General features: G+C 33.5%; 1 protein-coding gene across 3 annotated transcripts in view; it reads right to left on the bottom strand.

Moving 5' to 3' along the window:
- LOC109542837 (chondroitin sulfate N-acetylgalactosaminyltransferase 1) overlaps positions 1-16,203 on the bottom strand; it is a 98,734-nt gene that overhangs the window by 43,739 nt on the left and 38,792 nt on the right. For all 3 annotated transcript variants that reach the window (XM_048668634.1, XM_048668636.1, XM_048668635.1), the window contains exon 4: positions 8,374-8,561. In XM_048668634.1, the coding sequence (XP_048524591.1) occupies positions 8,374-8,536 (163 nt within the window). In that variant the 5' untranslated portion in view covers positions 8,537-8,561. The remainder of the gene's footprint in view (positions 1-8,373; positions 8,562-16,203) is intronic.

The following is a 16,203-nucleotide window of genomic DNA, read 5'->3' as shown; positions in this document are numbered from 1 at the left end:
TTATTTACGAGGTTACTAAGACAATCTGTTATTGAWGTAATTTTTCTGAAAGTCGCAAATTTTCGTCTTGAGTACATTCTGGACAAAATTTAATTTTTCGCAAAWCAAAATTAAGCGTTCTGCTGGTAACTTTTGTTTTAATAATAATTGATTATCATTASCAAGCATAATTTACTGGAAAATATTTAATAATAAAATACGAAACACTTTTTCATGGGCAGAAAAAATKTACCCTATATAAAAAATTATTCCATACAGCTTGAAATAAAACAAAAGCAAACTGTTTAATAAAATATATAAAACCGTAAATTGATTTAACAGATTSGTTGTTCGTTAATTCGATTTCGTTAGCATTCGGCCAGTACCTGGYTCTAAAATTAGAGGATTAATTTGTAGTTCATTTGCAAAAACTTCTGTATATCTTATAACATTGTAATTCCAATTAAACAATTTCTATTGGCATACTGTATTTTCCCCTACGCAGACTAATAAAGAAACATTTCACACATTAACAGAATGAAGTATTGTTCACTTTATCATTGATGAATAGACCAATTAAGGCTTTTATATAGCAAATTTCATATAAATGATCCAAATCCATTAGGTAACGGATCTTAATTAACTTTAACAAGTTTCCATCAAACTATATTACTTTGTTGGATTCTAAAATATGTTTTCCAATTATTAAATTTCAAATCGACTAATTGGTAATAATGCTTCCAGGTATCAAAGACAATATAATGCGGCAGGTTTCATTTTACTTTTGTGAATGCAAACCAATTTCGTGATATACGTGCAATTGTAGTAATCAAAAAGAGCCATCTAGTTTACTGTTTCACATTTTGCATCCATGAAACGCGAAGTGAAAACACATAAACTTGATTAAAAAGTCCGAAAAATGGAATATGAAACTAAATAAACCTTCACAAGTTGGCTGGAGTAGAGCAACTAATCGAATGAACAAAATATTCGTTTTCATAAAAAGAAGGTAAATTAATCGAAGTTACCGGCCAAACGAAATTGTGGATCAGTTTAATTTTAATGAACTAAAGCCGAAAATAAAAACCAATTTTAGAGCCAGACCACACTTGAAAATCCCTAGCGACGTATTAAACCTTCAAAAACGCAAAAATGACTGCCGAAATCCTTCAGCTTTAGAGGGTGTGGAAAAGTTCAAATTTATAAGGATATCCAGGACGTTTCATTTTGTGCAAATGTGCGTCCAGAACGGGATGTGGGATATGAATTTTTCTTTCAAGTCAGGTTCATACTTTGATCCCTATTCATAAGGATTAAATAAGGGGAGTTTTATGGAGCTGCATAAAGTTACTTTTTACATAGTCGAACTGCCAAAGTTTCACCGAAGAAGGATGCTTTGTTTTTATAAAAATAGCGTGAAATTCTACAAAAAAAACTTCCCGCTTTTGGTTTAAAAGAAAGACGGAAATCCGAATAGATTATAAGGAACTGTTGAAAATCAGATTTTATTTATTAACTTTTAAAGTTAAATGAAAGAGTAAATGTCTTCCAAGGAACCCAAACAAACCGTAGTGTTTTCMACACCTTCACACTAATACGATCGTASAGGCTGAAAAGGTGATTGGTGTGAATCGAAACACCATAATTAGACCCAATTAATCGAAGTAACATTTCCAATTAGAAAACAATAGAAGCCGATTCACTGAAATCGAGCAGACGACCGAAATACGGAATTAATTGTCGTAGAACTTGGGTTTTTGAAAGCGATTGGGGAAAAGTTTGTGAAAACTATCGACCATACGATGTAATTTAGCCCAAGTCCGTAAACAAACGGGCCTGGAATGTATGTGTTCTAAGCACGAACGAAAAGGGTTTCGGATTTTAAGGGTTCAATTTGTGTCCTTGTCCCGGAAAAGAAACTAGATATATCGGCAGAATTCCCAAGTGGGTTTGAAAACGGATTAGCAAAGTGTTTTTTTATTTCAGTCACCCAAATCGGTTTCGCCAGATTTCTCCCAGCGGCTTTGAAATGTTCAATTACCTCTCACTTTCTTTGACACTCGAGAATGTCGCTCTCATGGCTTTTTGGGTAATCTTTTCTATACTTCCTGAACAGGACAAGTTTCTAATGAGCTGGAATTTGCCAACGTATACATGCTATGTTAAAGGTGCTTAAGGAGACGCTGTTTGCTGAAAACACATTGTTCCCAACCACCCTAGACAAATTTCATCAAATCCCCGTAGCAAAGTTTTCGCCGGATGCTAACCAGCACATATACAAACAGAAATAAACTAACGAACCAGTAACACGTTAACGAAGCAGTGGGGCAATGTAATGGCAAATCGATGATAGACTTTTGAAGCTAATTTATCGACCAAAATAAATAACAGAACTAAACAGAGCTTTCCGTTTCGTTCAATTTGTCAAAAGTCCTAAGCGACTTACGTACTGAATTTCTTTATTGCAGACTTTTTCCGTTTCAGTATTTTTGCTGCATAATTGATTCAAGAATGACTGAAAATTTGCGTTTGAATGCAGAAAGATTTCTAGCTATTGCCGAATTTTATTCAAATGCAAACGGACTTTTCAGTCACAATTTCAGCAACCACACAATTAAAAGTATAATTATATTTATAGATTTAGTTTGTGCGGCATATCAAGAATGACTTTTTATTTATGGGTCTAGTGGGTGTTAAAAGCTCATAAGTATTCTCATTTACTAAGCGCCAACTTTCCGGAGCTTATTCCCCAATAAGATACCGGAAGCTTCAGTTGGAATTTTCAAAAATTAAACAATGCAGCGTATTCGTGAAACTGATAAGAAGTGATGTAAACCTGAGTTTTATACTGTGCGACTTCAAATATAAAGTGTTTTTATTTAGTTTTTCCAGCTTTAAAGATTTCGAGCAGAAATTCGGCACAATTACCACATTCCTGGAGTAGCATTTTTAAAGGAACTCTTTTGAGTTCAATTTAGAACGTTTACTTAAAAATCAGTACAAATTAAAAAAACGCGTTAATTCATACAATGAATTGTCTTCTAGTCGAACATGTTATTAAATACCAATTTATGAAATCCTCTATTAAAATTTCAGCATCTGTTTAGGTCAATAAAACTGACTTTGATAAAGTCTACACACAATTATAGTATGTTTTATGGCATTTTTTTATTGCATAAGTGCGCTTTTCGCATAAAATGAAGCACAGGCGCTGTAATTAAAATCAACCAAAACCGCTAAAACCGTCGCTTTAATGGAAGTGTGTGATGGAAGAGTCAAATCAAGAATCTAAAAATATGTTGGAATTTTTTGTTTTAACAAATGCATTTTTTGGTATTCCGCGATTCAGTCACAAAAAGCTTTGTTGGGTTTTAAAAGTTAAAGAATATATGGATCTGGATTTTCTATCTACAAAGCTCCTATTCTAAGCTACATAGCAAAAGATGCTTAAAAGTCTTCTATGTCCAATTCTCTAACTTCGTTTCGTTCTGAGCCTTTTCATTTGGAAAGAAATATCAGTCGAATGAAAGTCCAGATATTCTAATAAATGCAGTGAATCGTAGGTAACTTAACACGTAACATTAATGTACTTTTAAATCATTGATGCTTCAGTTCTCTATTACTAAAAGCTGTTCTTTAACATTGTAAACAATACACATGATAGCACTTTAACGCATTTTTTGTTGCAGAATAGTTCGGTTGTACAAATAAAATAAACAGGTCAACAAAATAAACATTACCTGGCCAAGTGTTCCCTAACTTTAGAGCTGAGTAACTTCTGATTGCTTCAAGCGATTTCATTGCTGTTTGAAGTGTTATCCAGCACGATTCTTTTCCCGTCAGTGGTTGTCTTTGCAAACGCCAAGTGAGTCCGGTAAAGATTCTACAGGGTGTACATACATATTTTATTTACAGGATAGTCCTATACAGACAACTTTACAGTATTGCAGTGATAATACTCTTTATTTTGAATAGCTGTTCAAAATATCCAGCTTATATTGAGTCTAAAACTTCATACCTAAATGACAAAAATTCAATCAATTCATTTTAGGACACCCTGTTATAAATAAAAGGGATTGGCGAAAAAATTAAAAACCCGTTTCAAGCCTAAAGCCTATGTATACGTTTTGAATGGTGAACAATAAACGAAAACCTTGTTTGCTTCAAATGGGAGCATGCCGGATTTTTTGAAACTTTGCATTGTTTTATTTGCAACCTTGTGGAAACTTTATCTAAAGTAGTGAATTTTCGCAAAAACTCGCACTGACAAAAAGGGTTTCCATCTAGCTAACACTTTAAGCATAAATCCAATCACTAGCAGCAATCAGAAGTTATCGAGTTCCAAAATTAGGACAAATATCGCCCTGTAACGTTTATTTTATGTGGCAGTTTATTTTACTTAGAGCAAACTTTCAGAAAGTAAATTTAAGAGGTAATTTGTTTTTAGATATCCAAAAAATTCATATATTTTCCAACATATAAAGGCGAGTTAGGTTAGCGGTTAGTGCCTCATACGTTTAATGAAATATCTATACTAATATTTGTAATATTTTATGGTCTCTATTTGTGATTTCTTTGTTCTACTATTTGTTTTGTTTTCCTATTGCTTGCGGTTTGCTCATTTGGATTATTTCACTATTCGTCTAATCGAAGTCTCTTTGAATGTCCTTCCGTCTTCTAGTTGTTTACTTCTTGCGCTCTGATGTTTAAGCAAATTTGGCAGCTCAATTTGTTTGTGAGGGAACGCAGATTTCGCTCTAAAGATATTTCTGCATTCAGAAAATATATTTTTACATTTCGCTGTTCCTAGCTGTTATTATCACAAATCTGGACATTTTCTATTTATTTAAACTACCTTAAATTTAAAACTACCTTAAAAATACCCATGACTTTATATTAACATAACTTTTCACACTAAGGATATTTTCGTAAAACACCAGTTTATAATTCATAGCCGCAATTTGTTCAAATTAATTTTTTGTCAGATTTCTCAGTAATAAATACGTGGTATTGCAGATGTTTGGGCACGTTATGGAGACTTCATCATAGAGGTGCGGAAACAATGCATATTTACTGTATGATAATCTGAAAATTCCATCTCGCTTACTTCATTGCAAAAGTTTCCCATCGGCATTGAAAAACGTTTATCGGAACACCCAATAAATCATCCTTGTTAATTGAACTTTTAGAATAAATCAAATCGATCCATTTCTAGCTTTCGAAAACATGGCTTTAGCCGGAGTTTCGCCATTAAAATCCAACTTTCCTTTTCCGCATCCTTAAAAACCGCCTGCAAGTAGGAAATGGGAAAATATATGATTTGTTCTTCCGCAGAAAATGATAAATACCGTACAGTTTTCTACTTTGCTTAAAGCCGTTTGGTACTAAAACGAGAGGTATATGGCTTTGCCGTTTGCGAATATGTGAATGGCCACATAAAATAAAACGTTATAAAGTCGGAAGAGATAATGTTTTAGTTTAGGGAAGAGTGCATTCGTAACTCACGTGTTTTCATGTAATGGATAGCCAAATGGAATTGTTGAGATATACAGAATTGTGATGAGTAGGGAATAAAATCCATAACAAGCAGAAAATAGAAGTTTCACAAAAAATTGTCAACAGATTTAGAAAAACAGTTATCAACATCAATTAAAACTGCACAAGAAACATTGCCGCCTTTGTAAAATAAAATTTTACAAAAATAATTACATGACTAGCTAGTTGTTTCGGAATTTCCGGAATTTCATTCTAACAAATACCCACAACAAGGACACCGCAAGTTCCCAATCTATTTAGCGAACACGTTGGGCGTATTAGGGCAGAAACTTGGTATTTCCAGCTTGTAGTTTACCACACGTGAATGTGGCTGATATAGAACAGATGTGGACAGTGCCACATAATTTATGAGATGGGTGAACAAGACAAGCATGCTATTTTTTTCAATTATAAAAGCTGTAATGTAGAAAAATGGCCTGCAAAACTGAGCCATTCTGAAAACACTCACAGGAAATTTCGGGCCCACAGAGGGCTAAAGTCCATTTATATATGAAAAATAATTTTAAAAGCTTTTTGTTAAATATCACAATAAGAGAAGGGTTAATTTCGGATTCTTAATATGGAAAACACGCCTTTAAAAGTTCAACTGTTATGAAATTTCAAACACTTGGCAGATATATTTTTAATCGTCCCAGAAACCATACAAACCTTTGCTACAGTAAAACAACAGATATTCTCGTTTTGAGGATAAGGAGCAACAAAGGTGTTTCTTATTTAGACACAGCCCAGTGGCTTCATATATTTTCTGGCCTGAGTTATTCCATATCCATATCGTTCTACATCTTTTATGAAACTAAAGGAAAACTTAGTCGTCGCAATAAGAAAGTAACACATTTGTTGTCTGGGGAGTAGGATTGGTAATTTAATTTGCCAAGTTTCTCTCGAGATGGCCAGAAAGTTGAGCTGATATGCTCAGATGAAATTGGCTTACTGCCAATCTACTTCACTAATAAAGAACTTTAGTTATTTAATATGCAAATTGTACATATCTGCTGCCTTCTCTCTTACGATTCCATACACAAAAGCATTTACACTTGAAGCGAAATTCCTTGAAATAATAACGCTATTCTCAAAAATTCTCCGACTATCCGAATAACCCGAATAGCTACTTTTAGCTCTAAGTGGCACCATTAGAGCAAGGAATAGTATTTGAACAAATTGCCATCGCTTTTACGCCAAAGTTCTTTTATTGGACCCCTTGCTAACTTTCTTCCCGAAATACCCCAAGGAACACTAATCATGAGAAAATGCCATTTTTTAAGACCCAACATAATCGGATTTCAAAGATAAACGAACTGGTGGAAATTGGCGATTCGAATCACGCGCCATTCACATTGTAATTAAATTGTTTTTGCTCTCTCCGTGGCATGGGGTTGGAATAATGAGTAGGTTTCAAGTCGTTCATCTCCAGAAATGTTGGTTACTGGACCCTTGCCGAAGTTTTTCCCTTGCTTTCCCAGATTTGGCATTTAAACCGTCTGGAGCTTACAGATAAGAATAATTAAATCACCAAATTGACTCCATTGGATCGATTTACTTTGCAACATCAATATTCGAGTTCTCTTGATACAATTTGGATTTTTGAAAGACAAAAATAGATAAATTGTAAGAGTACCAACTCTTTTTCATACCCCCACTAAAGAAAATGTTTGAATTTATTTGTCTGTAATTGTATGTAATTGTATGTGTTGTCTGTATTAATATAATCCCTTTATGCTTGTAAACGAAATCTCTTAGTTCTTCGGTTTATATAGGTACAGAATATTTCACATTGGTAAGTCGATATGGACGAAATTTACCAAACGGTAAATATGCACTTGAAGGAAAAAATCGCGTTTAGTTAGGGTCGCAAATACTTATACTTCACATTAAAAAAATAGAGTTATTGACTTTAGACTCACCTGCAGCAAACCAGTGACCGTTTCTTAAAGGAAATTGTTTTCTGTAAAGTTCTTTTGTTTTTAAAAACACGTCTCCTTATGGACTACTTTTTTGCAGCTTTGAACATTTTTTAAACAAATTTATAACACGATTTAAGAAACCTATTACCTCAACGGGTAAATGAAATAATTGATCAAGTCAGATCTCTGTAATGCATTTGAAGTAGTTTCATTAAAAAATTCACTTAAACACCAAATTAGTAATAAACTAAAAGAATAAATAATTTGATGGCCTATTATGTAATACAAATATTAAAAAACATACATCCGAAAATTATTTGATAAAAACCAAAAAGCAAACCAATTATTGATTATTAAAGGGTTATCAATTTTTAAACATTAAATGACCACAGAACCAGACCGATGGGGAAAATATTCAAGAATAACATTAAGTTTAATTATCGCAATTACCACGCATTGAACAAAATCAACTAATAAAACAATAAAAACAATCCACCAACTAAAAACAGTGCACATAAAGCCTCTGTGTCTGATTTTGCTCCATAGAACCACATTTAATAGTTGCAAAAATCTTAACATAACCAGTATTTTTCAAATTTCGAAAAAGTCAAACAACGCATGTAAAAACTCGAATAATCATTCTAATAATCGATCATGGTTAACACACGCACAGTGGTAAAATCACATAAATGGTTAAGAATGTTATGTGAAATTCATTCAGTATTCATTCCGTAAAAACTGCTTTCCATGTTAAAATTAATGCCAAGAAAATGAAAAACATTCGACAAACTTATCCCGATTATGAACAATTGGCTCATTAAACACATGACCTCTCAGTTGGCTGTATAATCAAATATTTCGCGTCATTATAAATATTTTCACACTATAACTTAGTCAAGTTAGTAGCAAGTAGTAGTTAATTTTAGTTGACACTTACCTGGCAAGTCGGGAGCTGGAAGATCATCAATGGAGTCTTCAGGGTTGGAAGATTTCAGACTTTCGAGACTACACTTGCTGAGCAGAAGAATGCTGACGAGGCTTAAGGAGCAGACAAGAAGCAAAAGACGAGTGAAAAACCTGGTGCCTAAGAGCTTTTTCATTATTACACTCTTGGGCTTAGTTTTCCTGCAAAAAAACATTTGACTTTAGTACGACACTTGGTTGATAAATAATCGTTGAAAACTTGAACCCTTTTAGAACAACAATTTCTGTTATTTTGGTGATCTATTTCTTGACCATTTACAGAACTATTCTGAACTACCAATTATCTTTAATTGTTTCATACTGTTACGTTATAAAATACATTGAAGGCATTAACAATTTAATTGAAATGCGAAAAACTACAGTCCGACTGACGAAATCCGGAATAACCAAAAACAAACTAAATAAAAATTCATTAACACAAACCTGGAAATTTTTTTGAATAGAACAAGTTTTTGTAAAAAGCCTTTTGTTCGAGGTAATAAATGAAGCACGCCTGAACATCAAACATTATATGAAAATAAATGATCCAAGAAAAAAGTGTGCTTTGACTTTGTTAAATGCTTAGAACTTTTACAGCACGACGACCTGAAAGGTTCAAATCAAATACTAGAAGAAATCTTACGACTTTGCATTTTCCTTAGTTCAGCAATCAGGGGTTGCACAAATCTTGCACATGTTGACGTCCTAAAAGAACAAGATCAGAGAAATTTTTATGGCACGTTGTCGATTAGATTAATTTTGAGTTTTCAATTATGGAAACATTTGGGACACCAAAGGTCTCATACCATAAGATCTAATATTTTTTAAATCTCCAGGATCTTTATTTTTAAAAGGAAGTTCTATTTCCAAATACTCTTCTTTCAAATGCCAGCTTTTTAGATGCAAACCATGACCAAAATGAAATCGCTTAAATCGATTTTGAAAATTCGCTCAACTTCCCCGCTATGAAATACAAAAATAAGTCTTAGACGAAATGGATACATAAATCTTTCTATTAGAATATCTACTGTCTATCTCTGTACTGAATATTTGGAAAAGCCCTTGCAGAGCAAAAATGAAACAAGAATTGCGAAACTCATTTGGAAAATTCGCCGAACTTCACCGAAAGAAAATACAAAGATAACCCTGACAGGAAATTTCGGCATAGATATTCTCTATTAGAGCGTGTTCTATCCGACCTGCAACCTTGCGAGGTTTTGAAGGGTTGATTATTTGAAAAAGCCTGAACAAAGCAGAAATCAAGCAAAAATTGCAAGACACTCTCAAAATATATTAGCAACAAAGGAAATAAAAAAAAGATTTGCTTCGGATTTAGAGCTGATCTTTCTCTATTAAACTGAGTATAAACCAGTTTTGTGCATTGCTCGGGTCAAAGGACTGTTTTTTTAATAACCCAAGCATTTAAAATCTGACAACATTCTTTTCAACTGGTCATTGGGACACCTCTTAGGGGTACGGAAAAATGCAGAAAAATTCTTTTGGGAATTTATCTCCACAAAAAGCAATCTAGTTTGCATTATTCTGAACTTGTTTTTCAATTTGTTTGATTAAATGTCGTCAGTTTTACCTGCTGTTTTTGCAAACCCTCAGATAAAACTGCCGATAGTTAAGTGGCGTTTTCTCAAACTTGCCAAACCATCTAACTATCCAAAGGAATGACTCCCAGTATAATTTTCCAATTATCTATGAGTTCATATAGGATTTGAAAATGCAGGCATCCATGAACTTTCAACAGCGACTGCACCATTGAACTAATTACTGAGCATTTTCGATCGGCTAAATTAACCTGCTCAGTTGAGCGGTTAATTCAAGGCACGATGAAGACCACACTGAAGCGAAAATACTTTCAAATCCAAATATTCCACAAATTAAATTCCCGATTAAAGTGACACATCGGTAACGACAAGATTCATTCACGTCTCCAATTTAAACTGAATTAATCCGAGAGACGCCGCCGACCGGAATTCAATACGAGTCCTGCCTATTTAATCCTGAACAAGATCTTAGTTATGGTCGATATGGGGTGAGAATAGCAACTATTTGCCTCAAAATTAAGTTTGAGGTAGTTGAAGACCGAGCATGAGAATGCTCAATTTGCCAAAGATTTCCAATAGCTGGGTGTCGAAAGGTCAATGGTCATTTAAAATCAGCTAGCCACCAATGGATAACGACGTATTAGCAATACCTGCGTTAAATGTAATATTTATTATTAATTTATGCTAATATCACAACGTTCCAGTTGGCTCCCTCTTCAAAATAAACATTTCTTTCAATGTTTTAAAATGCAAATTCATAAGTATGCGCCTATTATTACATATTATAATCACCCTGAACCATTGCAATGTATAAACATAAAAAGGCGGAATAATGGATACCGTGCAACCATAAATCGGCTGACGTAGACCATTATGGCATATCCAGTAGTAAACTAGGTCATAATATAAATAATCCGACACAATTTACCTTTTATGCGGCGAAATTCCCGTCAAAATGGGTCTAAATATGTGGCTTCCAGCTGAAACTATAGAGAATTCGGGGAAACTTCATGCGATATCACTTTAAATAAAATACCCCGCCCGGTGCCAGAACGAAAATGGGGCATGGCCAAAGTTACCACAATACGGAACTCTTCGGAAAACAATCAGAGAACGGCAAAATCTACCGGAGAAATATTTATGAGACGGAAATAATCAACGTGGTCGGAAAGCCGCAAAATACAGCTTTGAGAAAATCCGCAAATGAGACCAGCATCTCCAAAATTACTTATTACATACAATCAAAGGATAATTTAAAGGAAAAACTCTACGAATTGGAAGTAAATGCTGAACATACTGCGAATAACATCTCTAACAAGAAGTATTAAATTTTTTTGATAGATGGAAAGGGTCTCTGAAAGAACGAGTCAACAAAATGAATGAAAGAATTATTTTTTAGATGGTGCCTACAGCCGAATGAATAGAGATTTAGATGAAAATGTTTTCGTGTCGATAAATCATCCAGATTGTGATAATCAAGATACAGTCGTTTAACTGTTAATGAAACATACGGAATTTAAAATCAAAAGTTTGTTTAGATACACCATTCAGGGCTTGCAAAGCTGACAACCTGCAGTCCAGTAGAGATAAAAATCGACAAAAATTCTTGGCTTAGATATAGAAAAACTCCTTTTTCCGAATACTTCTTACAATCTCTTAGTAAACATAGACCCGTGCTTTTCTACTTGGCAAAGTGCTTGCTACATTATAACATGAACGAAATAATGTGTTTCTAAAGGCTCAAAACAAAGAATATTCAGATTTTTGCCTTTGAGCAAAACAATGTTGATTGCGTAATAAGAACTGACAAAGAGAAATGGCATTGCAGTTATTCTATGGAGCTTACTTTTATTGGTGAAAACCAATTCTTCTGAAGCAATAGAGATCTAAAAGTATTGAAATAGACCATTTGCGGTGCAGCGAAAAAAATATCTTAATTGCAAAGAATGAGAAATGAGGACATAAGACAAATGGCAAATGCAGAAGAAACAGTTCCGGAAAAAATAGAAATGAGAAGATTACGATGGTTTGAACATATGATGAGGATGAATGAATAAACATTAGCCCTAAAAATATTTAAATGAAACCCACCAGGACGGAGGAAGAGAGGAAGACCCAGAAAATACGTGAATGGGGGCATAAGTGAAGTAATGGAACTGACGACTAGCGGTGTAATACCCCGTATAATAAGTATAAGTATTTGAAGCTTTTAGACACTCTGGATGGAAATAATTTGCGTTTATTTTCTACTTAAGAAAGGTTTTTGCCAGTGATGGTGCTCTTCCTCCAGATACACATTTGATAAACTTGTTTCTACAGCACTTACACAAACTAATAGATTGAGAGAAATAACAGAATTAAAGTGAGATCATTTTGCCTCGTCGTCACGAGAAAGCCACTCACAGTCAATTAATCAAACAGTGTGACAAAGGACTGAAAATATTTAGTGTCTTTATAAACTATCATTGGTGTGAATTGATGCATTTTAGGCCACAGTGATGACAATTTCCTAACGCGCCAGCATTTATACCACCACAATGAAAATAAGGTAATCAGTTAAAGTAAAACAGATTGGATTTAAAGTTATCACGTTAAGCAGCATGCAAAGTCGTCAAATTTCATATGTTACCATGAAAAGTAATCACCAACTGCAAGAAAGCAATTTTCTGTTCTCGCCTAGGAAAAACCGAAACTAGTTCAAACAATTCTCATTGCAGTCGTTTTTCAAAAATAACAACGTTCCAGTAAATCATAGGGAAAAGTCAATTACGCGTCAGTTCTGGAAAGAAAAGCGGTACGCGAAAACTTTTTCCATTCAGTAGAAGTCAAGCAAAGGACAAAAAAGCCAGCGGCATTTTACCGATCCTTCCAGTCACGACGAAATTTATATATACGGAAACTCGCGGAACGATTTTAATTCATTTCCAGCACTCTGGTAATTCCCAATATTCTAGACGATATTTCATTGAAAAATTTAATCAGAAAAAGTAAAGGAAAGGGTCGCCAAACATGGGTGCCGCTTGTTTTTTATTAGAGGAAACATGCAGTTTTTATGTCCCGTATATTAACTTGTTTTACGTGTGGAATCGTGATTTTCCATAACGAAGCCATAAAGCGATAGGGAGAGAAACTTTATGCAGGAGTTTTTTTAGATTTTTTTGAAATTTTCTAATTTGATTGACTATTATTTATAAAGAAGAACTTGTAAAAGTTGTATGGGCCCCGGTTCCCAACCTATTGAGTATTCTAGTGATCAAATAAATAAACGAATGACAAGAATAAATAAAGGAGATGGAAGTTGTTTCAAAATATTCAATCAAATGATTATCAAAGAATTGAATCTAGAACCGACATCGTTTCCTTGCTGATGCAATATTAATCTTCGGAACAATGCAAAATGCTTTAAAATCTCTTTTAAAAATCATTTTAATTGAATCCACCCTTAAGCCATAATGAGATGCGATGAAGGGCATGATCAATATTGCTTAAATTAACATAAATTTCCGCCTTGCCATTGATATTTTTTAATAACATTGAGATAAAAATTTCGTTGGCAACGTTTTGCTATTCGATTTACATATTTCCTAACGAGAAATCTCATTGAAATTCCATAACTGATTTAGTGAGCAAAGAAATATTTTTCAAATGTAGCGCCTGCATAAAACATGAAAACACTCTTCTGGTCATATTAATCCCGAAGGCCACCGATTTATTTTTTAATTATACTTTTAAATTCTGATGCCATGATAATTGTTCATTTTAGTGATGATAGATACATAGATATATAGATATATAGATACACAGGTCTTGGTTCTTGCAGTTTTGGACTTGGCTTTGTAAAAAAGATGAAACCAACACCAAATTCAAGACTCAGACTAAAACTTTTGCAAGAACCTTTCAAGAATCTCGCAGGTTTTTGATAATTTGATTATTGTGTTATTTTTTAACTTAAATTATTGACATTTTACATGAAATTTATGAGCCAGTATAATCTTCAAATTTCAACAAAGTCAGCATCAGCTTTCTTCAATGAAAATACATAATATGTAGAAATCGGGGTTAATGTTTTATGAGAAGTCTCAAGAATGAAAAGGCGTAAAACGACGTGACTAAAATAACATTAGGTTTTCAAATCATAAGAATACAAACATGGAAAGTAACCAACTTTTTTGCAATAAACTGTGGAAGTTTTACCGGTTTCGATTGACATCAAATCATGCTCAGGCGCTTTCAGAAATTGAGATCAACTAACATAATAATTAATATGAACATATTATGTTATATATTTGTAATAATTCCTCCTTTTTTAAATTTTTCCGTTATTTTTCATATTTCTTTGAACTTTCATCTCAACTTTTAAAGTCCTATTTAAGAGTCTTGTAAATTGTAAAATCTCCTTCGCGTATTTTCGCAAATTTTATGCGCATTTTTTGTATAGGTTTGTTTCATTCATGATACTTTCTGCAGTTTGAATTTATAATATTTTTCTTGAAATGTAATCATATTTTACAAACGCAGTTTAAACGCTAATGTATTTTACATATATAAAATTTGTAGCCTTCTGCCAGATTTTAAAAAGCAGTTGTTTTTTCTACAAATTGTTTCATATTGTATTTTTTTACGTTTCTAACAAAATTTTGAAGTTTTCTGATAACATAGCAAATTCCCAGATTTCAACTGTTTCTAGCATCGAAATTATTTTAAAAAAATGGCTCATAAAATTTATAATACATTAAAAAGTTACGCATCGATAATTAGTTCAATTTAAGATTAGAAGAAAATTTACAGGTTGCTAGTTGATAAGAAAACATACCAACCCAAACAATCCTAGGTTATTTGATTCTTTCGTCGTGGTTGTTATTTATTATATTTGATTTTATTAGTTTAATTTTGCGATTCATCTTAGAGCAACGTTTTCAAGATGTGTAACAGTTAATGTACAGGAATAAAACCAAGACCAAGACTTGATTGAGCTTTCCTGATCACTACTTCGTATAAATAAAAAGGTTGTAAAATATACAATTTCTATCCAGATATTAGTAGACATTTAAAGGCAGATTTTTATTATTTACATAGATAATTATCCCATCTGTTTGTAATAAACTTCTAAATTAGATTCAGTGTATTAACCATTGTTTGCAGGATTTTGCCCTAAAACACATTCGATAATCCGTCAATTATTCACAACAGGAATGGACTAAATTCCGCAGGGGTTTTGCCGGGACTCAAACCATATGCCGAAGTTTCGGATAAACACTGTCGGTTACGGAATCAATCAATTATGACAGATTGTCAATCAATTATGCAGATTGTTCTCGGAAATTAAACGCGGGCCATCATAATATTGCCATGTCGTATTCCGGATAAGACGGAATTGATTCCAGCAAATTACTCAACTGATTCGAACAGAAAAAATCAACAATTGTCCATCGGGGCGTATTTAATTTTAACTAATCGCTGAAACTAGTTAGAGAAGCGACTACATGAATACAATAATAAAATTAATCGGCCAAACGGTTCATCTACGGACAGCTATTGTTAATATCCATAATGCTCTTTTCCCCATGCCATTACAGTGATGTCCAATAAGTCGTTAATTATCCGGGAAAATAAAGGGATTATCTGGCGAGAAATTGAATTGTGTTCCCACAGGTTTCGATCGATTTGAATACATACATCTGGATGCCAAGTAATCTGGTCGGTTAAATTATGGCTTTACTGCACTATTTTAATCTGCGACGTTTCGACTTACTCAGCTATTTTTGCAACGCAATTTTAAAGGTAAATAACTAAACTTAATGAACTAATTTGATGCAGAGATTGAAAACAATTATTTTTTATGAGTTATTTCTGAAACCGTAACACATATGGAGTTCGATTTTTGAAAAAAAAACGGTGATTTTTTTTCTTTTATTAATTTATTCAGAAGGGAGGAAGTAATAGATGACCTCGAAAATATTGGAGCTGTTGGCGGAGAGGAGAAAAACAAACTAAATATCAGAAAGTATAAAGAACTAACTGAGATCATCCGTGAAAACTGTAGGGAGGCCAAAGAAAGATGAGAAAAATGGAAATCAAGTGATTCTTCCAAACTGATTGCTTCGAAATAAACATTATCCGTAAACTTTGCCAATTACGTTCAAGTAGATGTACATACAGGGTTATTCACGCTATACGGCACGGACGTTTGCGGTTAGCCCGTTTGTTTTTTGCAAAGTATTATTTGATGAATCGACAGACGCCTATCG

This window comes from Dendroctonus ponderosae, unplaced genomic scaffold (assembly GCF_020466585.1).
Source record: "Dendroctonus ponderosae isolate FM_Combo_2020 unplaced genomic scaffold, Dpon_F_20191213v2 Dpon_F_20191213_7, whole genome shotgun sequence".
Lineage (NCBI taxonomy): Eukaryota > Metazoa > Arthropoda > Insecta > Coleoptera > Curculionidae > Dendroctonus > Dendroctonus ponderosae.
This window is presented reverse-complemented; position numbering and strand designations above follow the sequence as displayed.